Raw genomic sequence first — 24,483 nt, 5'->3', positions numbered from 1 at the left:
AGCTACATAAAAGGACATCCACTTTTGCTTCAAACATTGAATTGTTAAAGCAGTAGCAGAAACATTTAAAGTTCAGTTCTAATAACTTGGTCCTCATTTTATGTTGGTGCATCTCATTTAATTCTCAATTAATAAAATTCACCATGCTAAAACTAATCTTTTCACCGTTGGCTCCGATGAACTGTTGAACAGATATTCTCATTCATATTAGACTGAGTACGCTGTTTTACATACTCAGAATTAGCAGATTGGAAATTTGTTAGGAACCAGTTTTTCCTGTCATGTAAGAAGAATGCTTATTTCTTCTAAATATAGGCCATTAAAATAAAATAAAATTTAGATAAACAGAACTGGAACACTTAAGCTTCCACCCTATATTCCAATTGTTGTGTTAGAGCTCTACCAAAGATTTATTTGCTATACTCATTTTTAACATAAAACATCTATGTACTTAGTCATAGGGGTTGAGTCCAAGCGTGAATATCTGATATGCCCTTACATCTGTCATGCTCTACCTAATTTACAAAGCACAATGAACTGTCCGAAAATAGTTTTCTCCCATTTCTTCCAGTAAGCAATGGTGTCTTAACTAGCAATTATTTGAAATTTGGTATGACTGGTATTAAGGACCTAATCACAACAGAGATTGGGTGTCACTCTCAATTATGCTGAAGTCTGTCTACAGCATTGTATCAGTTCAAAGGGATCTAGAAAAAGGTATGTAAAGTCCCTATGACACTGCCAGAGCAGTAATAAAGTTATCCAAGTTTAATAAATACATCAGTGGTTGCAGGTAACACGCTCACATTTTGAGAAAACAGTTGCTGCATATGCCAAAACTGCTCCAGGTGCAACCCTGGCATGCAATGCCACAAGGCAGTGGTGTGGAGCAGCTGGACCAGCAATCAAAAAGTTTTAGAGACAGCAACTTTTTCAATCCCCTCCCCAAGCTGTTATTATTTGGGCCGTAAGCACACAGCTTTTTGCTGAAAAAGCAAGGAACAGAGATTGAGAAAAGACTGGGCAAAAGGACTCAGTCAGCAGAATAGTTAAAAATGGAGAAAACGTTCTGTCTATTTAAAAACCTGCCTTCTCTACATTATCAAAGCAGTTATTTTTACATCTTTTTTCTAAACTACATATTCCCAACACCTACATAAACATCAGGTATCCGAGCAGCATGGCACTACCCGCTTTCCCCCCTTCTCATGTAATTGCTGGCATGCTAGTAGTCACAATCTAGTTTTGTTTGATTGTCTTGCTTAAGTCAGGTTATTATGTTTAATTCAATGGAAGTAAAATCAACCTCCATGTTTGTGCTGCAGAAGACTACAGAGTTTGAACAATTGAGACTGTTTCAGAGATGGTGAATTCATTTCCAAGGAGGCACAGTGATGCCTTGTTTGAAAGAGTCCTCCTCAAATCTGGATAATACCAGTAGGACTGCGCACAACACACATGTTCTGCTTTGCAAGCAAATTTACGTTTTCTAAATACATTTTTTTTCCTCAAATTGGAAAAGAAACTGAAAGTGTTGAAAAGTTTTGAGAATTAGATCCTTAAAGTTACTTTCAGTACAGGTAGCAATCAAAATTATAAGACTCAATGATTTTTCTTTCCCCATAACTTAAAAACAATACAATAAATATAATTTTGAAACAGAAAATTAAAACTTTCCGAATATCTCGTATGGTGTCAAACAAATGTTTCAATGACAGAAAAATCAATTTCCACCTGCACTATGACTACCAATCAAAATTTCATGTAAATCAACATATGCCTATGGAAATGTGGTCAAAATGGCATTTTCCAGAAGAAAAATATTTCATCTGGCTTTCTTTCACCAGTTTTCAGAAAACGTATTGATGTGTTCTGCTGAAAGGAAACCTCTGTCTATTCAGAAGGAAAATTATTTATTGTCTAATTTTAGAAATAACTGACAAATAGTCATCTTAAAATTGTTTCCCCATCTTCAAGCTCTGCTTTCCTCTAATAATTGCTGAAGTTCTTGCGATCTGAGTATGCAATCTCCTGATGAACTGAGGCAAACAAGGTGTGTCGTTACTTCTGGAGCTCTATTCAAAGGATGTGAATAAAGCATCTATCATTGGGAGAATAAATGTTTTTTTCTACCAGCTGTTTTAAAATCTTAACTGTGCAAAGAATTTCAAAATTCACTTTAAAGAATTATTTTTAGTATTGGATCCCATCTTGCAGATTTTATTTTGATGATATACAATCATTCAGTCTGGAAAAGATCTCATCTGTTTGATGCAAGATAATCAATGCAAACAGCAGCTCCAAAGAACATTTACAATCTAATGATGTGTTCTGCATTTTGGAGAACAGCTTTGGTTTTGATTCTACTAGGAGGAGAAACAGTCCAGCAGTAAGAAAGCATAATGTATATAGCTTTGTATTTTACTGCTTAAAGCATTTAGCAGTCATAGCATTTTACATCAACAAGCATTTTGCAGACCTTCCTCATTATTCCAGGGAAGCCAGGTGGTGCTAACTCCATGTTAATTTACAAAGAAATCATACCGTTCTGTTATTTTCATTTGAGTGAGAACAGCACATGTGGCCCAAAGGCAGCACAGGGTCAGGTTGCATCTACCTCTCCCTCAGCAGCACAACGGCATCAAGACTCGAAGTCCCCAAGACTGTGCTAGGCCTACTGGTGTCTTGGGAGTCCTGCAGGTTCACTCACTTTGGTGAGCCAGCAGACAGGGAACAATTAAAACTTGCACTAAGAACCTTCTCCCTTCTCCATTCACAAAAGGTCTGGACAAATGGGCAGAGGACCATAGCTTGATAAACCCTCCTGGATATTTTCCCTAGGGGTACTCTCAATAAGCCTATGCAAAATGGCAGCTCTGGAGAAGGTCTGCTGAAGGCACAATTCATGCTGTCACCCCGCCATGAGCTATGAAGCATACGCACTACCCCAAAGTCCTCACAGCACAGTCTAGTCCAAAGTCCTCACAGCACAGTCTAGTCCAAAGGCTGATGTTCAAGATTACACTGTGATGAAGCAACAACCCAGAAGAGGGACTGGGATGCAGAAATGCCTTGGCTTCTGAGCTGATGCATTCTTAAGATGCGTCTCAGAGTGACTGGTCAGAGCTGCACATAACAGGAATTTCCAAGTACACCAGGGTACATTTATTCAAATATTGCAGCACAAACTTCATTGTAAAAAAAAAATAGTAATCTACATTTTGTACCAAACCAACTAAAATTCCACAAAATGCTCTGTGACTCTCTATCCCTGTATCCTTTCTTTTTTGACCTCTGTGACAATTGCTACACGACAATCAATTTCCTCCTATTGGATACATTTCTGGCTTTGGTGAATGAGGGCTTCTTTACCAGCCATTTGTTTAATGACTGGTAACAGTATACGTCAGCAGAGGCATCCCAGCTCTCTATTTATTGTTGCTCTCCCCTCTGAAGGCAACACCAAAAGATAGTGAAACTCAGTACAAACTGTAACCTTGAATTCCTGACTGTGACATGAATATTACAAGGGAAACGTTTTGGCAAATAAATATGTATGAATCCAAAAAATCAAATCAGGGAATGAAATAGCCTCATCGCTAAGACTGTAAATTGGATGTGCCCACATCTTGAGTACTGTGTACTCTTCCAGTCTCCACATCTCACAGTTGCCTTGCAAGGACAGACTAAAAAGGGTGAGACTCTTAACTGGATAGGATTAGGCTGACAGGGAAGAATGTCCAAGATTTACAAAATAATGAAGGTGGTGCATAAGGTGAATGGGGATCTTCTCCAAACCCAGAACAGTAGAACTGGCATTGAAACTAGTGGGAGGTTGGTTTAAAACAGATAAAAGATAGTTACTTCTTTTATCATGTATTTTTTTTATATATTTTATATTAGGCAGTGAACTTTTCAACTTGCTGCCACAGAAAGCTGTGGAAGCAGACAGTATCTGTAGGTTCAACAAAGGTTTGATCAATTCAGGGACAAAAGGTCCATAAACAGTCCCAAGAAGGAATAGGCAGAGATGTACCTTCTAACAACCCCTAATACAATAAGAGTGGATGCTGAGAAAGTAGAAGGGGAATGGACAGTAAAGAATGGCCAGGCTTGCATGCACTCCCTAGCTAACATCCCCTAAATCTATTGCTAGACAGAGAGCACTGGGCTGTGAACTTTGGGTGAAGAAACTAGGTATAAATAATTCTGAAAAATATACAGTCCTTAAAGAGAATAGAAAATAACAAGAGCCTGCTTCACCTCATTTGCATGCTTCTCCATGTAGTTGAACGTGTACTCATCAGCATCCACTAAAAGAAAGTTGTGACCATGGAAACAAACTCTGGCTCCAACAAACAGATTCTGAGCATTGAAGTATTCAGATGGCTCACTCTTAAAGAGCTCCTGCCCAGGCTTCTTAATGCGACCTCTTTCCAAGAACTTCCCACCAAGTATCCCTATGGGAATAGAATTGTAAATAATTAATTGTGGCTTTACTTGGGGGAAAAAAAAGCACAAAAGAAAACCCAAAAGACACCCCAAACCAGCTGGTTTGTATTTAAATATTAGTTTTCATCCTTGAGTTTCTTGTCTCATAATATACTCTCCTGCTCCCTCTCATTGCTAAAAGAACTGCCTCTGTCAGTGTCCACAGCAACAGTTACATTGTGCATATTCTAAGACATGTCTCATTTGAATGCCTGCCAAACACCTTCCCTTTTTTCTTTTCTTTAAAATGGGACAGAAATGTGCCTCTTCAAATCGTTCCCATAACCCTGTCGCCAGCATTGGGATTGACCCTGAGAAACATAAGATGCAAAATGTAAGATGCAGGCAATTATCCTTGAACTGTTAAAGCAAAAAAGCAAAAAAAAAAAAATCACAACTTAGGATAGCACAGACCTACGAAGATCATGAATTCTGGTGCACTATAATTCTAACTTGGTTTTAAGGGCTTTTGAATGTAAAAAAAAAAAAAAAGGAGTGACATGATGCTATGTTCCACATACTGTTCTGCCAATGCAATTTAATTGTGATCTGTTATTTCCTTTGTGAGCTGGGTATGTCACATTATTTCTTTTCTCATTATAATGGATTTTATTCCTGCCACTGGAAACTGCACGCAGTGCTCTAGGGTATGTAAGATACTAAAAGGAACATTTCTCTTTCCAGTAATATCTTCCAGTGCACCACAAGATAGCATTGCATGTACCAAGCTTTCTAGAAAACATTCTGTCACATGTTTAGTTTCATCAGGATATGTGCCCTACAAGAACTCTGGAGTGCCTGGGGTTCGTTTCCTGTTTATATTTGAGTTTCCAAGCCAAAAGCCAAAAAGCATACTTTAGTAACGTCTAATGATGTCTTACATATTAGGTAGTGATGCAAGTCCAATAAAAGGCTGATGAACAGTGTAATAAAATGCCTTTTTATAGTCAAAATTATAAATTAATGTGAAACCCAAACTACTTATTAAACCAGAGTTTGGATCAGATGTCTGTCTTAATTGCTTCACTAGCACCATAAAAGCAAAAGACAAAAAATACGCTATGGTAATGGTCAGATCTAGCTTGAATCAAAAAACAACTCAAATCACTAATGTAACTCTAATCTTAACACATTCCTTTTCACCTAGCTATTAAAACAAATATGAAATTTTACGTTATATAATCCTGGCAACTGTTTGCAATATTTAAACAGAACTGGTCTCTGTAAGATTGGAACTTCACTCCTGCCTCTCTATTTCCCTGCAATTGTGCACTTAGATTGGAAACTTACCTTAATACCTCTGTTCCATAATTGTTTTTTAAACATTACGGGTTAGTACTTTTCAAGAGGTATGAAGGAAAACAACCAAAAATATCTCATTAGGTTAGAGATTTTACACTGAAACCTGATGAGAAATTTTGATGGAAATCTACAAGAGCCAGGCTCAAAGCACAAAATAAACACCACAACCAAAGACCCTCTTCCATTAAGATCAGATCAGACTTTGCAGGTGTTTGTACAGCTGTTGGCTTGGTCTTACACTGAGTAAAAAAGGGGTTGTGATCTTCTGCATGAGGAGCCAAAGTTCTCATGCTTTGACCCCCATCTCAAGAAGTGCTTCAAGATGTCCAGCCCTGTGCATTTCAAATACAGTTTCACAGTGTTACTGATAGTGTGAAGTACTTCTCTGCAACCTTCAGCTTGCTGGACTGAGAAAAGTAAGAGCAATTTATTACTTCCATCTTAGGACTGAGATTTGAAACATTTTTACTTGCCAATTTGTATCACTTCATGCAAATACAAAGGCAAAAATAGCCCGTTGAACCTGTGCACAAAAGGGATGGTTAAGTTGTTATTTTGGGAGTCATTTACTGTTTTAACTCATGCCATCTCTAAGATGTGCTCAAGCTTACTCTTCTCCCACCCCATCCACTTCAACACTTTTCCTCCTCACACATGAATGTTATTCTTGCTCCCATTTTACATGCCTTACTCCTTTTTCCTAGCCGCTCTTAGTGACCTCTGCAAAGCCTTCTCACTCCTAACCTTGAAGAAACCCATTCACTTTTCCTTCAGACATGACTAAAATGGGGGAGGGATAGAGAGAGAGAAGAAAAAGGGAGAAGAAAGAAAAGAAGGAAGGTGGGAACAAAGAAACTTCTGCAGTCCCAAGGCCTGTTTCCAACTGCTGCTCCATCTCTGCCCCCCATCCCTACTTCTTATCCTGCCCCTTCAAGGCTGTTCTCACTAAGCTCTCCAACGGCCAGTTCTTAGCCACATCCCTCCACTTCACCTTTCTACCACCTGTGAAAGTCAGCTACTCATCCACTTTAACATCCCAGGGAAGTTAAAAACCCATTTACAGATACTTGCCTTTCATATGCATCTTAAAGCATTTGTTGTTGTTGGTATGCAAACTTGTCCATTTATCGTTTCACATTTTGTTTGACTAGCAATGTTCAATGGGCTCCCAGCTGCAATCCCAGCATATATTCTCATTCCAAAATAAAAGGAAGCCAGGAAGCAATCTCTGGCCTGGCACCCACGCTGTTGAGAGCCTGACCAACTGACCCCATCTCCACTGCACAGTGTATGGCTCTGGCTCTGCTCTGGGTGCTATGTGATAAATCTGGGGTCTTAAGACACAGCTATTATTTTTGTCTGTTCAAATTGTTTGAAGGTATGTGAGGGCTGCAGTCCAAGAGAGTCGTGTTTTACAGCATAAAACTGAGGGTATGTATTGCAGCCTCTGGGTATGGCAGAAGGACCTGAATTTTTGAGTGTGCAAAACCTCCTGGGATAGTGTTAGGTGACTGATAAGGGTGGAGCAAGCCAAACTGGGTGCAGTCTTGTCCTTACTGCCTTGCAGGAGAGTTTTCTGGAGTTAAGCATCCTCCAGGGGAGGGCCCAGGCTGGTCTAGTTGGAATAGTGCAAAGGAGAACCAGGAATGACCGAACTCCTGGGTCCAAGATTCAAACCGTTCCCTGGACTTCTTTAATTTAACAGTGCAGCTGTACCCTTAGCATCTTTTATGTCTCCGGACATAAAGAATGCCAATCAAACATGTCATTCACTAGTGGAGAACTGAGCTGCTCTTGAGGCTCACAGCAGCATTACATAGTAAATATATACGTAAGTTTATGTGTCTTTAGCTGTAATAAAAGAAGCTGAAATAAAAGGCCACTGGATGGCAGGAAACTAGCAAAATAATGATGACAAGCAATAGGATGCTCAAGCAACAGGATAAATGTGATCAAGCAACTGAGAAATAACAAAGCATTTGTCACTTAAACACCAGTAGTCTGGCTCTCAAAATTCAGTTCAGTGTTATACACACACACACACACACACACACAGAGACACTGGTACAGGGCAATCTTCACTCTTTATATGCTCAACACTACATGATTAATGATAAAGTATGTTAAAACATGTCACAGCTGTTTTGCTTTAATGAGCTGCTTCTATATAATGGATGCTATATAGGTTTCATAACACCATAACGCAATCTTGCAAAACAAAGGATTTACTCTTTCATTCTTGATGTCTTACATTTCCTGTTCCTATTTATCATGTTACAATACAATTCCTGTATGTTATCAACAACAAAAGCAAATGTTTAAAGGCCAAATCTGCAAATTAAAATGTAATAAAAGTTCTAATGCATTAAACTTCCAGTTCCCAAAGGATATTGTGAAGTACTGTCATACAATGAACAGCGTTATTCTGAGTGATGAAGATTATAAATTACTATGACATACAGCTATGCAAGATAATGCAGTAGACCTGCTGAAGTAATTCCCATTGCATTTAAAAATCTACATCCCTGCTTCTGCTAGTGCTGACTCTGACCACAATGTTTATTGTAAACTCTAATCAAATTAGCAGGGCAACTGGGACTGATTGCAAGACATTACTACATCTTACCTGCGTTTCGCTGTATATTTTCAAAAACTGAAATGGTGTCATCACTCAGGAAGTAGGAAATAATGAATTTTCGATCCTTGTCGATAGGACTATCGGTCACGAGTTTTGCAAGAAAGCGCAGTATATTACTTTCCATGCCACTTCTAAAAAGCAAAGGAAGAGATGAGAAATCAAAAACAGAGTATGAGAAAAGTTTTCATCACTAAGAGATGCATTCTTCTGAGTTTTGTAACATACATTAATTGTGTTATTCCTGGACCAAGAAAGGAAACAGCATAAGATACCCTACTTTGTCAAAAACCATTTTCTGCTTATATTAACAGAACCAGCTAGAGTCAGCCAAATAGAAAGGAATCATTTTCAGGGGAAAATTACTTCTCTGCCACAGGTCTGGAATGAATCTGTATTCAAATTCAGCTGCAAATCAAGCTCCAAGTTTCTTTCCAGAAAATTTATAAAGGAAGAACACATTTAGGTATGTATATTTTCAAACCAAATTCTGAATAGCAATACATGCTAGGATTATCTCCACAAAATCAGGCCCACCAGATGATCTTACTAATTGGATATTTGTTAAATGATTGTGTTTTAAATTATTTACAGTACCACTATATGCGCTATCAATACATTCCCAAGCCTTTTTCTAATAGCTTTCTTCTTCTACGGAGGTTCTACAGTTGAATCTCTAGCATGTGACTTTGCTTTCCACTTAGGCTTCAACAACCACTGCCTGACAAATCATTTCATAACGGAAAGTAAAAGGTTAATGCTTTAATATTGCTACAGTAAACTGCATGAAATTCAGCAGACAAAAAAAATAAATGCTAGAAAGTCAAACAGAAAAACAAATCAGTGTTGGACTGCTGAAGCATACAAAATTCCTGACTAATTCCTGGACTAAGACTTCCATCAAACTCCCAACGAAGACAGCAGAAGGGAAGGAGGTAGGGGATGGGAGGGTCAGAACATTTGCCTTCTCAAAAGAGAAATTTTGCTGAGTTCAGAGAAAATTGGAATACCATGTCACTAAACCAGTTCTCATGCACCTGTCCCTTAAAAGTCTGATGAGCTGCATATTTTTCTGAAAAAAATGACATCCCTACTTAACGTTTATCTCCTTCACAAAACGACATAATTTAAAAAGTTGGAATTATTTTTCACTGAAATACCTGTCTTTCTCCATGAATTTCTTGAAATCTTTTTGGGGAGGCTTGGGAAGCAGACCCATACAGGAGCAGAGAGAATCCTCTTCAGAACCAAATCCAGTATAAGGAGGAAACGATTTTTCTGGTTTTGGAGGCGGTGGAGCCTTATATGGAACTGGGCTGAAATCCTCTACAACAAAGACAGCAAGACTTATTTATTACTGTTCTGATGAAACCATTTTACTAAGAATTTAAACTACCAATATGAATACTTATTAGCCTATTTTTGTAACAGAGCACTGATCAAAGTCAAACCAGGAAAAGGGTAGGAAAAGACTCCATAGAAGCCAACAGCGAAATTACTGTTTCTTCAGAAATCTTTCAGGATTTCATCTATAATCTTAAAATGTTTGACAAATACCATGAAGATACACAGGCAAAAGGAAAGACAAATATCGTTTCAAAATGGGATAAAATAATAAATTAACAACTCTAAATTAATTTTTCAGTTTTATCTTTGAGAAAACATGATTAAGTAAATACTTGGCTTATGAGTTTCCTGCTCTCTGCTTTTTGCCAGAAGAAAATAAATACATAAATAAATAAAATTTTATTTATTTTTTAAATCATACATATATGAGAAGAATTTGGTACATTGAAGCCAATAGCTTCAGTCCACATCTCGCTTTATCCAAAGTTTCAGAAGCTTTGTTTTCCCTCATTTTCCCCAGTCTCAAGGCTTTCCTCGCAGTGATCAATGGTCCTGACTATCCCAGATACACAGCAGGAGCTCTCCTGACTCAGCGGAGACATGTCTGGTCAGGGACCTGCAATCACTTCCCATAGGGGTTGCTCCCAAAAGCAACCTATGGCTGCTCTATGGTCCCTCCTTACTCCTCTCTTGGTGAAAATCTTGCTGTACCATTTGGCCCCTTGTTGCTTCCCTGCACTGCCCTTTCACTGCAACACAGCTTCCAGCTGCCAGTGGGGTTCACATAAAACTTCAACAGAGTAATACAGTCTGCTGGTTAAATAAGGTTAATGGAAAATGGAAAAGGTGAAAGGAAGGAAGGAACTTGTATATTGGAGAAAGTAAATGGGCAGACCTGAGGCAAACGAAGACATACATCATAGGAACACAGGATTATTCAGGTTGGACGGGACCTCAGGAGGACTCTAGCGTGGTCTTCTGCTCAGGACAGGGTCAGCCCCAGGCCAGACCAGGCTGCTCAGGGCTGTGTCCAGTCAGGGCTTCACACCTCCCAGAACGGAGCCTGCACAGCCTGCCCTGGCAGCCTGCCCCAGGGAGGACAGTTTTTCCTGATAACCAACTCTGAGCCTCTGGTTTCCACTTATGCATGCTGTCTCGTGCCCTCATGCTGTGTACCCCTGTGAAGAGCCAGGCTGCCTGGTCTCAGCCACGTCCCCACGGGTGGGTGCAGGCAGCTGCTTGGGACCCTTCCCAGGCTGAGCAAGCTCTGCTCCCCCAGGATGTTCCTCATCCCTGACCATCCTGGAGCCTCCCCTGAACTCGCCATGGCTGGTCCATGTCTTTCCTGTTCTGGCAGACCCAAAAGGGGATACAGTACCTTGATGAGATCTAACAAGCGCTGAGCAGAGGGCGATAGTCAGTTTCCTCAATTTCTGGGCAGCCCAGACTGTGGCTGGCCCTCTCTGCTGTGACCTCAAGCCCAGCTCGTTGTCCCTCACAACCCGCAGAGCCCTTCCCGCACCAATGAGAAGGTCACAGCCAACCGGCGCAGCACTGCTTGCATGGAGCGGCATCACCTCCACACCTGGGTGGGTTGGAGATGCTGCCCTGAAGAAGAGAAAGCTGGCTGGGCTAGTAAGTGAAAGACAAATACATGAGGCAAACTGGAAAAAGATGGATCACAAACCGCAGCCCAGGGGGCAAAGACTGATATAAGTGACCAGTGTATAAAAGTGGATCCCATGAAATAAAGGTTTTTTTCATTAAAACGTAACTTTTCTACCCAGAACTGAAGAGACATGAATAATCTAAACTTGTAGCACAGGTTTCAGGAGGATGACAAAACTGCTGTCACTTGGAACATTTTCTGAATTGGTTTGTGATTAAAATGTTTTAAACATGGCTACATCAGAAGATCAAAGCAACATACTCTCTTAAAATCTGACTTGCCTAGCAGCAGTATGAAGTTGAAAAACATAGAAAGCATTCAGATGCCAGAGTTTTTCTTTAACTTGAAAACACAATGAGATCTCCTTCGGCCTTTACCTCTTAGAAGAATATGGTGTGACTCGAAAAGCTAATACCTTCACCTGAATCAGTCAAAAAGGGGTTTTGCAAAGCCATGCCAACATTTTTCTCCATAAAAACCGCACGTGCCCTTTCTGTGATTCCGAAGAAGTACAAAGGCCAACCCATGTGCAAAAGAAAGCCCATTCAGAAATTTTCACCGTGAAAGAGTAAGTGTATCTGTAAACATGCACCAAAATATTATTTTCTAAATACTGTTGGTGACAAAATTGCCTCTTGAGACATCTTCAGTGTGCCACGTTACAGAACTTCCACACGCAATTCTTGTTACAAGAAGCGCGGCGTGTGCCAATCGGCGTCTATGGAGACAGAAGGAAAACCCCAGTACCCGCAGGTACCGCCTGGGTGCGGGCTCCGCCACGAGGCGACCCCCGCCGCGCCTGCCCGCGGGGAAGGAGCGCCGGGTTTCCCAGCGCGGGTCCCCGCTGCCGCGCGGAGCGGGCGCGAGGGAGGGCGGCCCCGAGCGGGCGGTTCCCGCGCTCCCACAGCGCCACCTAGTGGCCGCGCGGCAGGGCAGGCGGCGGCCGTCATCCCCCGCTTCGCGCCGCTCCCCTCAGCGCCCGGCGCATTGCCCTTTGTGTGTACTTTAGCACATACGGATGAAAATTACATTTATAAACTAAAAGGAAACTACAAATTAAGGGGAATATCGTGTTAGCCCCAGAGCGTATATTAAATCCCTCACAACCCAAGCATGGGGTATACAAAGTCCAAAGAGAAGTTCAGCGCTTTGGTTCCCATCCTTTCCCTGGTGTAAAATGACCTTGCTTCATTCAGATTCACTGAACACAAACAGCCAGCCTTGTGCCACCTACAGTTTCCAGGATTTTGAAGGATTATGTATCCAGATTCTCTCCTGGGAAGAGGAAATTCAGAAAGAAATGGAGAAATGGAGAAATACAGTTTACGAAACCAGTTAAAAACTCATTTCTGCAACTTTTGAACAGCCAGCTAGGTGCAGTAGACTAACAGCCATACCCGAGCTCAAAACTCGTTTCATCTTTGCTCTGCCACACACCATCAGGGTAGAATCAGACAGACAACTTGCACTTACACATAAAAAGCGCTCCTTTCAAGGTTATCACTGTTTCTTAAGAAAATTACCTCTGTCCAGTCTGGAAAAGGAATCAATGCTCTCTTCTTCCAGGCTGTAACGTTTTCAGTGTAAATTTGCAGTGGGTAGAGGGCAAATTGAAAGTCCGGGACTACAAATTTCTACTTCCAAAAGAATAGCACAGATATTTTCCCTATGGACAGTTTCACCCCTTGTTACTGCATTAGTTGATGCCCAGCAGGAGATGGGCTGGCACTAGGGGGTTTATTTCACCGACTATATCAAACATGTATCGCATACTAGTAACTTTTTCTCACGACATCAAAACCTGAGTGAGATTTGAACAAGCACTGGGAACAGCAAGAAACAAAACAGCTCCAGCCACATGTTTAGCATATAAACAATTCGAAGATGGCATAGCCTTCTTCGTAAGAAAAACTAAATTCCTCAAAAATAATTTGTTGCCACAGAGGCAGCATTAAACCAGCTTGAATGAGCTTGTCTGCTTTCAGTTTCAATACACACTGTAAGATCTTGATATACATTGTAAGATGACATTGTTAACACGATGTTCTTTATACATAAGAGGAGATGTAAAACAAACAGCTGAGACCTGCTTTTTGTGAAAGTCTGTTTCACAATTTAGGTAAGAAGTAAAATAAGAAGGCAATACCACCATCTTCACAACTTTTACATGCAGGATTAAAGAAAATCTAGTGGTCACAGAACCATCCATGCAGCTAAAACATGACTGTTTATTCTGATTCAAAGAATATCTCCTTTTACAGAGTCTTACTTCATGATTATTCCAGTTACCTGAGGAAAAAAGGCATCTGTAAATGCGTAAGTATATTTAGAAGCTGTTGTTCAGTCTCCACCACATGTAGCGGAGAGGTTAGACGCCAGAGAGACTCTGATCTCTGACGAGTCTAGTGAAAATTGGCAGCAGGCTTTAATGCCCCCACTGAGGGAAAAGCAAGAAGTCAGCTGTTATCCAGCAGCAGCTGCCTGGCCAAAAGCACACATGTACTGGCCAGCCGATCACCCCGCACGCTGCTCTGCCCAGGCAGCAGGTCAGGGAGGGAGCCTGAGAAATGAGGGGGTGGGAGGGCGAGGAGAGCTGGGACAGGAGAGGGATCGCAGGGTGCTGCAAAAAGGCGTAACAAACAGGCTTGGGAGGTGCCGGGACATTGAATAAAAATCAGTGCGAAACCAGATTTTACTGGTTTTGTTCCTTCAGGAACAATCTGTTTTTTAAGAAGGAACACTTTATACTCAGCTCTACACTTTACACTCAAGTCCGTCCTGAGATACTGTATTTAGCGAGAAGAACAAGTACCAGCTTTCCCCCACTGCACATTAGTTATTTCATGTTTCAGCTGGGTGACCACTACACCTACATGGCTATAGAATATTTTTCTCCTTCTCTGAGGAGACTAGCAAGTCTGGACAGATAATATCACACATTAAGGCATTTTCTCTTCCATTGATAGCACCGCTAGATGACAGTAATTTCATTAGCTTCCTATTGAAGGGCATTAGCTATCGTTTACCCATGGAAGAGCTCTTCTTTGCTTTTCACAAACAGTATAAAAAGCAGAACAGGCAACCCAACATTGGAAATACATAACATATCGTAATCATGCATTCAAGGGAAATCTGAACTGTGCTTAATTCTCCTAAAGGGCAGATTCCATCGGCAAGCAACTTATGCTGAAACTGCAGAGTCAAAAATAAATGTCGGCCTCTTTAATGGCTTTGGCAGAAGAGTATGAATTGAAGGGGAGTAATGTAAAAACACAATAACAAACAAACAGCTGGATTGATGCCGTGGGGTGCTGAGCACTGTGCCTTGATGTAAGAACTCATTTATCCACTTGCTTACTCTTACTCAAGTAAATGGTCTCCCTGGACTCAAACTGCAATTAAGCACATTTCAGTGTTTAATTGGATGGGAGCAGAACGCTGGGCACTTTGTGGGACTGAGCCCACTGAGAGTACCTTGTACGTCCACCAGACACAAACAAAATTTGTAACTCACTAAGAATGAAAGGTGAACCCTAACCCTTTCTCTCTCAAAACCTGCTTCTAAGCCAAAAACTACCCTGATTCTACTCTTAGCCCCTTCTAGTTAAAAAGTCATATCTACGTTTTTTAAATCCTGATGGGGAAAACAGGAAAGAATTTCACAGCAAATTGTGAGACTCTCTTAGCTCTAAGAAAATGTTTATTTTCTGTGAACAAGACAGGCAGCATCAAGATGGATGGGGTTTTTGTGTTAGTCAGAGTCTTTGCCAGCATGTATCCTTACAGGTATGTGCAAAACACTTCTGAGTTTCCTGAAGGTAGAGCACATCTTTGTGTGTTTTGTGTTAAGAAGGGAGACAAACTGGAGAAAGCACTGAGAAAAACCAGAAGAATTATCACAGATATAAAAGAATGGGCTAGGGAAAAAGACTGAAAGGTTTCCCCTAGCACCAGATGGCCTGGGAGGGGGGTAAGGTGGTAAGATGGTGTATTGGAATAGTGTTCAGATATGTACGAGGTTGTTATAAAAAGAGGACACTGATCCATTGTTCTCCCTGTCTTACCAACAAAGGTAAGACAAAAAAGTTACTCTCAGTTTACACAAACCAGCTTCAGATAGCTATTAAGCAGCATTTCTAACTGTGAGGTTAGGATAAGATACTTCAGGAGGCAGAGAAATCTCCTCTCCTGGAGGATACCGATAAAAGGCTATACAAACATCAGTCAGTGACTGATGCATATACAGGTGCAGGCTATGCATATACACTATCCTGCCTCAGAACACTGGGAATGGACTAGATAGCCTATGGTCCCAGCCTTCTAGAACTCTACACATCAGCAACTTCTGACTTCTCCTAACTTCAACATCCAGAGACATAACCAGTAATTACTAAGCCAGCATTATAGGGAGAGGAAGAGCCTTTGCATTTGTGTAACACTTGGTTGCACTGCTTGGTTGATACAGAATGGTCAGCTGCATTTCACTGCCTGCTGTGAGTAAGAAATCCAAATTCACGGTTCCAGGATATTTTACTCAGACAGAGGATATTGCTGCCAAACAGCAGCAACGGTCTTGGCTGAAAAAATTCTCGGGGAAGAACCCCCTGTTTTGCATCTCTGGAGTTAGACTCACTATTATTATAGATAATACTACAGTTATTGAATATGGCTTTATCACACACTGGCTAGTATAAGAAAAGATTTATTTTGGTACAGACATGCCAAGCTATTATTAGAAAAGTCCTAATGAGACATGTTTTGCCAATTAAGAAATTTAGTGTTTTGGCACGAAAACTTGGCACTATTTTAGTGAAATTTAGTGTAATGGCAGCGCTACATCATTTAATTCCCCCAATGCAGCAGACAAGTTTTGATCCAAACACTACACTCTATCTGATCACAAGTCAAAATGAAAGAAATAGTCTACCCAGGTATTGTGTTTCACAATGTCAGAGAAAGGCCGTAGTAGGATTCTTCCAACCATCTCTGAACAGTTGGACACTTAGCTATATTTGTTGAATGAATAAACTGCCAGAAATTAACTAAGCTGTTTTTGCAGGAAGATGTCCATAATAGACTGAGGGAATTCAAAGACAGATAAACGAAAGCCCCTATAGTTATACATTTCCAAAATGCTTTCCCATTATGGACATAGTTGCTAAATGTTTCCAGAATTCAGTGCTGAAACAGGATACATACTCTAATGGTCCAGAATACACAAAACTGCATTGTAAAAACCAATAATGTGATAGACTACTACTGTTGTGTCAGAAAATCTTATTATGTGAGGATTCTAACATCCATATAAAATGAAACATAGTATAATGGGGAATAATTGAGCTCATTCTACTTACCCACTCACTACATGCTCTTTATTGTTTTCTGACGGGAAACGCAGCTATTGGAATGGGAGGGGGAAGGAGAGAAGAAGAATTGGCAGTCTATCCATATTGACTATTTTGTCATTCTAGTTTTAAAATAGAGGCAGTTAGGAACAGAACATGCACGTTATGTGTTAGTTTTCAATGGAGCAACATATAAGAAAGGATCACCTGCAAAATTACTGCTTTGCTGTTTAACAGCCTACAACAGATTGTTATTGCTAAAGGTTTTAACGAACATGATTTGTCAGTAATAAAATTCGAAGACAGCCCTGTCAAACTCAGAAGTATAAAAATGCTCATAAGGAAAGGATAATTATCACTACTTACTGATTCCGTACTTTGTCCTGTAATATTCTTTAGTGAATTCATCACAATCACATAGTATTATCTTCCTTCCCCAAACATTAATTACCGCCCCTATTTTCAGGTCACTGTCTCTGTAAAATTCCTGATGCACTGCTCCTGTCTAATAAAAAAGGGAACAGCAGCTCTATAAATCTCAGAATCCCACAACCTTTCTTAAAATCTAGGTCATTTAGTGCGTGTGATTTAAAATATAACCTTCATAGTCCATTTGCAAGTCTCTTTTCAACCCATGCTAAGCTACCTCACTTTCACAAACGTGGAATTTACATACAATAAATCTCAGTAGTTTTCATTTGAGCTATTCTCCAGTAGCAACACGATTTTATAAATAACTCTCTTTGTGGTAGAGGATAACAACCACAGAAATTACAAAAACTACTATAAAGACTTTCAACAGCTGGAGGCATTCAATAATATCTGACCTTACGATTGTCCAGAATGTAACGGCCTCCGTTTCCTACTGACTTTCCAAACACATTGAGAACAGTGCGACTGGTGATTGTGCCCGGCTGATACAGCCCGGTGGGAGCATACTGCAAGAAAAGAGACCAACTCTTAGGAAATACAATTAACAGTGAAGAAAGAGAACTCAGTTACCTTAGAACTAGCAGGTTTTTTACAGACTGACTGCTATTGTAGTATTTTCTTGGGAGAATTTTTAGTAAATTCTAAGGTAAGATTACACCACCGAACCTAAAAGCCACTGTATACATCAAAAGCCAGTATGTATGCCAGATGAAGCATTCAGAATCTTACTGTGTATCCAAGAGTAAGGTCTCCTTTTTCTTGGAAGCAAACAGAAAGCAAAGGTTAGCACACCCAAAGTAGCACATCCTTGTCAACATCTGCTCTAAAGGCTATTATTTTGATTGGTAATAATTATAAAAACATGCAAAAGAACCGCTCAGGGTTGGTCCTACCATGCTAAGCACTGCACAAATAGAGAGGATTCAAGTCAGCATGATTCTACTGGCAAAAATGTTAGTATTTTTGTTTCTATTGCAAGTTTCAAAATTACAATAGTAATTTATCCCAGTAATATCAATCTTAATATGCCAACAAATTACATTTTTTGGCAGGGTAACCAAAGTGGGTTATTTTGTCATACCACTTTCCCTGACACCCCAACTTTTGACTGATCTCCTCTGCTGTCCTTCTCAAAATTTCCACTGAATTCAGAGGAAGAAGCCAGCCCTTAAAATTGCAACATGCACTTCAATGGTAGAAGGGGTCTGTCAGCATAGAGCCACCGCTAAATCAGCATCTCGGAACATAGGATGCACAAGGTGAGAAAAATGCAATATTTTGCTGTTAGCTTTTTACTATAAAATCTCACATACATGTATGGCATCACAAATAGATTACCAGTATTAGAACGAAAGGAGGGAAGATGTCCCGCAGTGTTTTACTCTGTGGGTTGACGTTATTCTATCATCAGGATCTGTCTGGAGCAATACAGAAGTGTATCCAGCTTGTTAATTTTATAATCGTAATAGGTTACAGAGGACTCAAACTCCTTGAAGATTTCTCTGAGAGGAGCCTTCTCAAATAAGCACCTGATTAATGCCTGACAAAGCTTATTCACGGATTCCTATTGATTTTAACTAGCTTTGCTTACGGTCCCAAATCTAGGAACTCAATTTGAAGAAATCACTCTAGATTTGCTACAAAGAAGTCATGTTATAGAATACTAAACCTGGACTTTTCCAAAGGTTCCAAATATAAATTAATGGAACAAATCTGAATTCACCTCAGTTTTACATTAGTTTATCTATCAATATTAGTTAATTTTCTGGACTTCCATTATTGCACAGCTTTATCAATACATTTACCTTAACACACTAATATGGGAGAAAGGAAATCATAGGATATCTTTCTGCCTAAATTCTCTCTCCTTTTACTTAAAGCATGACAAGCCTAAATTTATTTTTTTCTATCACTTATTATTATATGAATATGTGTGCAAAATCATGCAATTATGATTAATACTCTGGTAACACTTTCTAAATATCATTACAATCCTAAAACAGGATTTTCAAAACAAGGCATTTAATAATTCTTAATTAGCGGAAGAATTCAAAATAAGCTGAAATTTTCATTCCTCACCTTTGGAAGCTTATCTCTTCTGAGGAAAAGTGGAACTGCATCCCGGCCTGAGTTTACTGGTATAATTTCTTTTATATCAATAGTATCATCAGACAAATAATAGTGCAGAACAAGTTCCCGTGGGTCATGAAACATGGATTCTGGGTCATCCCACACACAGAAAAACCGTAAAACATGTCCATTATGCTCCAGAAATTGTTTCAAAGTGTCAATGCGCTCATAAGGGCGCAATGGCTTCATACTATCCAGAATCTGCAGATAAAGGAGAAATTAAGAGACACACCTTTTCAATTATTTGCCTTTAAAAACAGGATACCAAACTGCAGGGTACAATCTAATTTTAGAACATGCTTTTTGGATTTTCAAATAACACCACACATTGTCATTACCAAAGAACTATTTACAGGGTTGCTGTGCCCTCAGAAAATATATGAAAACAATTTTGGATTGGTTTTGATCCTTGTTTTTCTTGCAATAAGGTCATTCAGATCAGAAAATTGTTAAATTATTTATAGTACAGCTCACATTTTCAACAAATTGCCCATGGCAATCAGATGACTACAACTCCAAATAGCATCACCCTTCCTGATTTACTTCCTTGAGAATTATTTTTATAGATGATGTGGTATAAAGAATTAATTCTTTCTTTTCCCTTTGGCTTTTCTTTCTTTTGGTTTTAAAACATAGTTAATTAACTTTTGATTCATGTCATACAGTTCGCAGATACTGGGTATATATGTTCTCCTCTCAATATACACTCATAGATCTCAAAAGGAATAGCAAATCTCCAACTAAAAATATATTCCAGCTGATGTGATCTATGACAAGATGCTATCTACAGTCATGGTTGCCACAAAACCAGTAGCACTGCATTAAATCAGATCCCATGATGATGATTCAACCCAAGGACTGCATTCATATACTGTTAGTTACAGTCACATATATAAACGTTGTTCTGAACAAGGTGTTTTTCCTAAGTCAAAATCCGTCATGTCCAAAGTGGGTTAAAGGAGCAAGACAGTCCTTTTAATCTACAAAATTATACACTAGTGCTTCCAAAGGAAAATGGTGACAGACATCAATGACACAATGTAAGCTGAGCTGTCTGAACAGAAAGAACTGTTGACTATGGATAAATTTCTATTTATCCACTGATACATGTTCTGGCCTTAAAAATCTGAGAGGGAAAAGGCCCATTCTTTCAGAGCATCAAATCTTAAAATAAGGAGAGCAGAACCAAGTTTTGCCTGCCAATCTGCTGATCTGCAGCACTCTTTCCATTTCAGGCATCATCATGCTCATATGCATGGTATTTACTATTTACTATCTTTCCTCCTTCCTGACCCTTGAAGATGCAGTGAGCAACCAAATATAGCCACAGAGCCAGATAACATCACCATCCATGGGATAACATCTCCAACAATACGGAAATATGAATCTAAGGGTCTTGCTACATTTGTCATTGGTCTCATTTTCTGTCTCATCGTATTCCTTCCTTTCCTTCATACCTTCATTTTCTGGCCATCTGCACTATTAGGAGTCTGGTGCAAACCGATTTAATTTTGATCAAAGCAGTCCAGAGCAATCCACCCTTAATAAATAAAAAAAAATTACCTTCCACAAATCAGTCACAGGAAAGTGAGAGCATAAAGCAGCCAGAACTTCCTAGATAACTTTTCTGTAATTTCTCAACAACTGAGAATATTAAGACATAGATTTCAGTAATTTTTGGTCTTCTGATGCTCTTATTTCTCAAACCTCTTTTTCCCCTCTCCATTCTCTTTAGGCACACATATGCACAATACTTGAATGTTTTGCTTGTTGTTTTTACAAAAAAAAAAAAAATCTAAGCAGGTTATACAGTACCATATATAATGTTGACACAGTCTGCCAATATCAAGACAACTCAGGATGTAGGTAACACACTTGTTACCTACAAAGCCTGAGTAAGGGAAAAACAACCCATGGCCAGCCTGAGTCGCCACTATGCAGAACGAGAAGACATATTACAAATGCTACTTTTCACTGGGGGACTGCAAAGAGCCTGAAAGCATGAATGAAGTGAAAGCAACATGTTGGCCTGAGAGTGCCTCAAAGACATGCAAATGGTCCTACTCATCTCAGTTGCAATTACCTTCCATTTTTGCTGCTGAGAGCTGCAGCAGTTTTCTCTATAGGAGGACTAAGTCGAATGCAACAGACACGTGCAGTATTTGTTGCTTTCAGAGTACTAGGCTGAACCTATCACAACAGACGGCATATCGTGGGCCAACAGTCCTAACAGAGTCAGGTCAAGGGAAAAATACAGTGCCATCTGCACTCATATTAATCAATACAGAAAACATCACTCCCACCACTATTCCCAGAGAAAAGACCTCAAATCCTGCAGAGTGGAATCCACGTAGCATCTAGGAGCTGCAAGTGAGATTTTTGGAGGAGGTGTGTATGTGTTCCCATATACTCATAAAAGAGGCAACCGTGTTCAAATAAAATCTCACAAGTCTTAAAACTGCAGAGTGCTGGGTTCTTTGTGGCGGCAGAATTTGCTTTACACATGCAATGAGCTGTTAATAGCATGTGGGTTAGAGATGAAGGATGACATATGAATAGACCAAGTAAGAGTCTGCAGGAAGCCATGGATGTGCTTGAACCACAATTCCAATTAGATCTTCCTTTAGACACTTTAGAAGTGTTTATTACCATTACATTAGCTCAAGCAAAGTCATAAGTAGAACATATAATAGGTCCATTTTTTTTCTTTCCAGCTTAATGCAGAAAGGTTTATTTTATTTTTACCAATTAATTTTGTTCCGTTTCAAAAGCTGTGTGAACACATCAGGAGAAAATCAGTTATATTTGGGACTTCACTATGTTAGTACAATGAGCCACATAACAAAATTTTAAAAAGCAAGTTTTCTGTTGTGATTCATTATGTTGAAATAGCTACCTCTACATACCTTCTATTTGCTATTAGAGAAATATTTCATACAATGCATATTACTAATAGCAATGGCACTTTTATTAAAATCAAGTTTTCACTATTATTGCCTCATCTGACCTTTTGCCGCTCGTTGGTGTACGGGTCATCTGGACGACCTGCGGGAGGATTTAATCTAACTCCCATTTTCCTCAGGAAATTTTTTGTAAATTGGTCACAATCTATAATCTTATATCTTCGGGCATAAAGGATTACTTCTATGTTGATATTGAAATGATCTATAGTATAGAACTGATCTTCATGAGGAGGTGGAAGTGGAATCCGATGCCGTCGAACAATAGTTCCTGTAAAAGAATAAATTCGTAGAGTGAATATCCTTCACTCTGAGGATCACTTCACAGACTTGCTCATTTTCTATGCTGATATGACCAAAACAGATGAAGCCATATGGGACAAACAAAATTATCCTTCATTCAGCAAAAGAACTATTAGGTAAGAGGATCCTTTTTACTAACAACAATACTTTACGCTGATCATCTTCTAGAACCTCAAGTTCTAGTACTTTACTTAAGTTAATACAGAAAATTACCACCTTCTGGAGCAAACAGGAAAACCACTGGAATAAATCCCCATGTGTTGCTGCAAACGTAACAGGTTAGTATTTTTTCAACAAGAATAGCAAAGACACTGCTCTCATTAAGAAAAGAGATGTCTTTTTCACTTTTTCTGAGAAGCAAAGCAGTCTCCAGTACTCATTATTATAATTAATTTTTCTTTAAAAAAAAAACACCACACAAAAAGTTGTGCAAAAAAAAAAAAAACCACACAAACATGTGCCGGGGTGTATAGGAGGGACCAGATTTGTCTACACTCTGCAGGGCGAGGAGAGCCATATATAGTTAAGGTTAGAGAAAAAAAATGCCCTACCAAGGAAAAAAGTGTGATCTATCAAGCATGGAAACAGGTGCATTCAACCAAGCTTCCTAAAGGAGCAAACTGAAAGTAGAGACAACTGAGATGAGTTGGGCTGATTGCTGGGCTGCAGCAGAGAAATGTAAATATTTATCCATCTCAGAAATACCGAGCCAGGAACTCATAACCCATAGTCTAAGAGGAACACTATCCAAAAGAAAAAAGAAAGGGAAAATAAAAAGAACAGAGAAAAAAAAGAGAGGCATTTTAACTTTGTTAAAGTAAGTACACGCTTAAGTTTTCTTCTTGATAGTCTTTAAATGAAAGAACTGTTATTCTGGGAGCATTGTATTTGTTTACATTTACCACATTAAAAGAGAAGGAATCTACTATTGATCTATCAGCTGAAAACTCACAAATACATTGATGAATTGGGTAATGCTTCAAAAGTACTCACTGCTGATGATTAAGAGACCATCTCTCAGATGGAAAGGTTGAGGGAGCTGGTCTGTTCAGCCTGGAGCAGAGAGGGCTCGGGGGGGGATCTTATCAATGTTTATAAATACCTGATGGGAGGGAATGAAGAATACTGAGCCAGGTTCTTCTCCGTGGTGCCCACTGACAGGACATGAGGCAATGGGCACGAATTAAAAGATACAAAATTCCATCTGAACACAAGAAAACACTTTTCTACTGTGAGGGTGATGAAACACTGGAACAGGCTGTCCAAAAAGATGGTAGGGTCTCCATCCTTGGAGATAATTAAAACCCAACTGGACATGGCCCTGGGCATCTGGCTCTAGCTGATGCTGCTTTGGACTAGGCGGGTTGGACTAGACAATCTTAAGATATCCCTTCCAACCTCAACGGTTCTGTGATACTGTAAGTATTTTAGAAACAACTTATAAGATACAGCCTCAGTAGATTAAACAAACACATAATGCATATGTTAAAGAAAGGTATGCAGCTGCATATGACACAAGCTATGATTTATTCTGAGTGAAGTTAGAGTTCACAAAGAACAGCAGATTGGCAAAGCTGGGACTAAATTCTTTTTTTCAACATTATGAGAGAACAAAAAGGACAACAATGAAAGTTTTGTCACATCAATATCTTAGTATAGTTGTGTGAAAATACCCTGCAGAGAATAAAAAGATGGTCCAGTCTTCAACCTCAGGCTCTTTGCTGTGCTTACCAGCCCAGACACTTCTGTAGCACCAACTTTATAATGCGGATACCCACTGGCTAAGACCAGACAGGAACCAGCAACCCATACTGTTATAACAATTCCTTGCCACGATAGGTTCCCAACAACTTCAAAATTACAGTAATT

At 39.5% G+C, this 24,483-nt stretch overlaps 1 protein-coding gene across 2 annotated transcripts in view; it reads right to left on the bottom strand.

The window, feature by feature from the left end:
- Positions 1-24,483, bottom strand: part of EFHC2 (EF-hand domain containing 2) — a 60,486-nt gene that overhangs the window by 15,954 nt on the left and 20,049 nt on the right. For both annotated transcript variants that reach the window (XM_075173854.1, XM_075173846.1), the window contains 7 exons: positions 22,359-22,582; positions 19,301-19,552; positions 17,617-17,727; positions 17,156-17,294; positions 9,589-9,754; positions 8,420-8,562; positions 4,264-4,460 (listed from right to left, as the gene is read on the bottom strand). In XM_075173854.1, the coding sequence (XP_075029955.1) occupies positions 4,264-4,460; positions 8,420-8,562; positions 9,589-9,754; positions 17,156-17,294; positions 17,617-17,727; positions 19,301-19,552; positions 22,359-22,582 (1,232 nt within the window). The remainder of the gene's footprint in view (positions 1-4,263; positions 4,461-8,419; positions 8,563-9,588; positions 9,755-17,155; positions 17,295-17,616; positions 17,728-19,300; positions 19,553-22,358; positions 22,583-24,483) is intronic.

The sequence above is a fragment of the Calonectris borealis genome, chromosome 1, assembly GCF_964195595.1.
Source record: "Calonectris borealis chromosome 1, bCalBor7.hap1.2, whole genome shotgun sequence".
NCBI classification, from domain to species: Eukaryota; Metazoa; Chordata; class Aves; order Procellariiformes; family Procellariidae; genus Calonectris; species Calonectris borealis.
The sequence above is the reverse complement of the archived record's forward strand: the minus strand, read 5'-3'. Positions and strand labels throughout refer to the sequence as shown.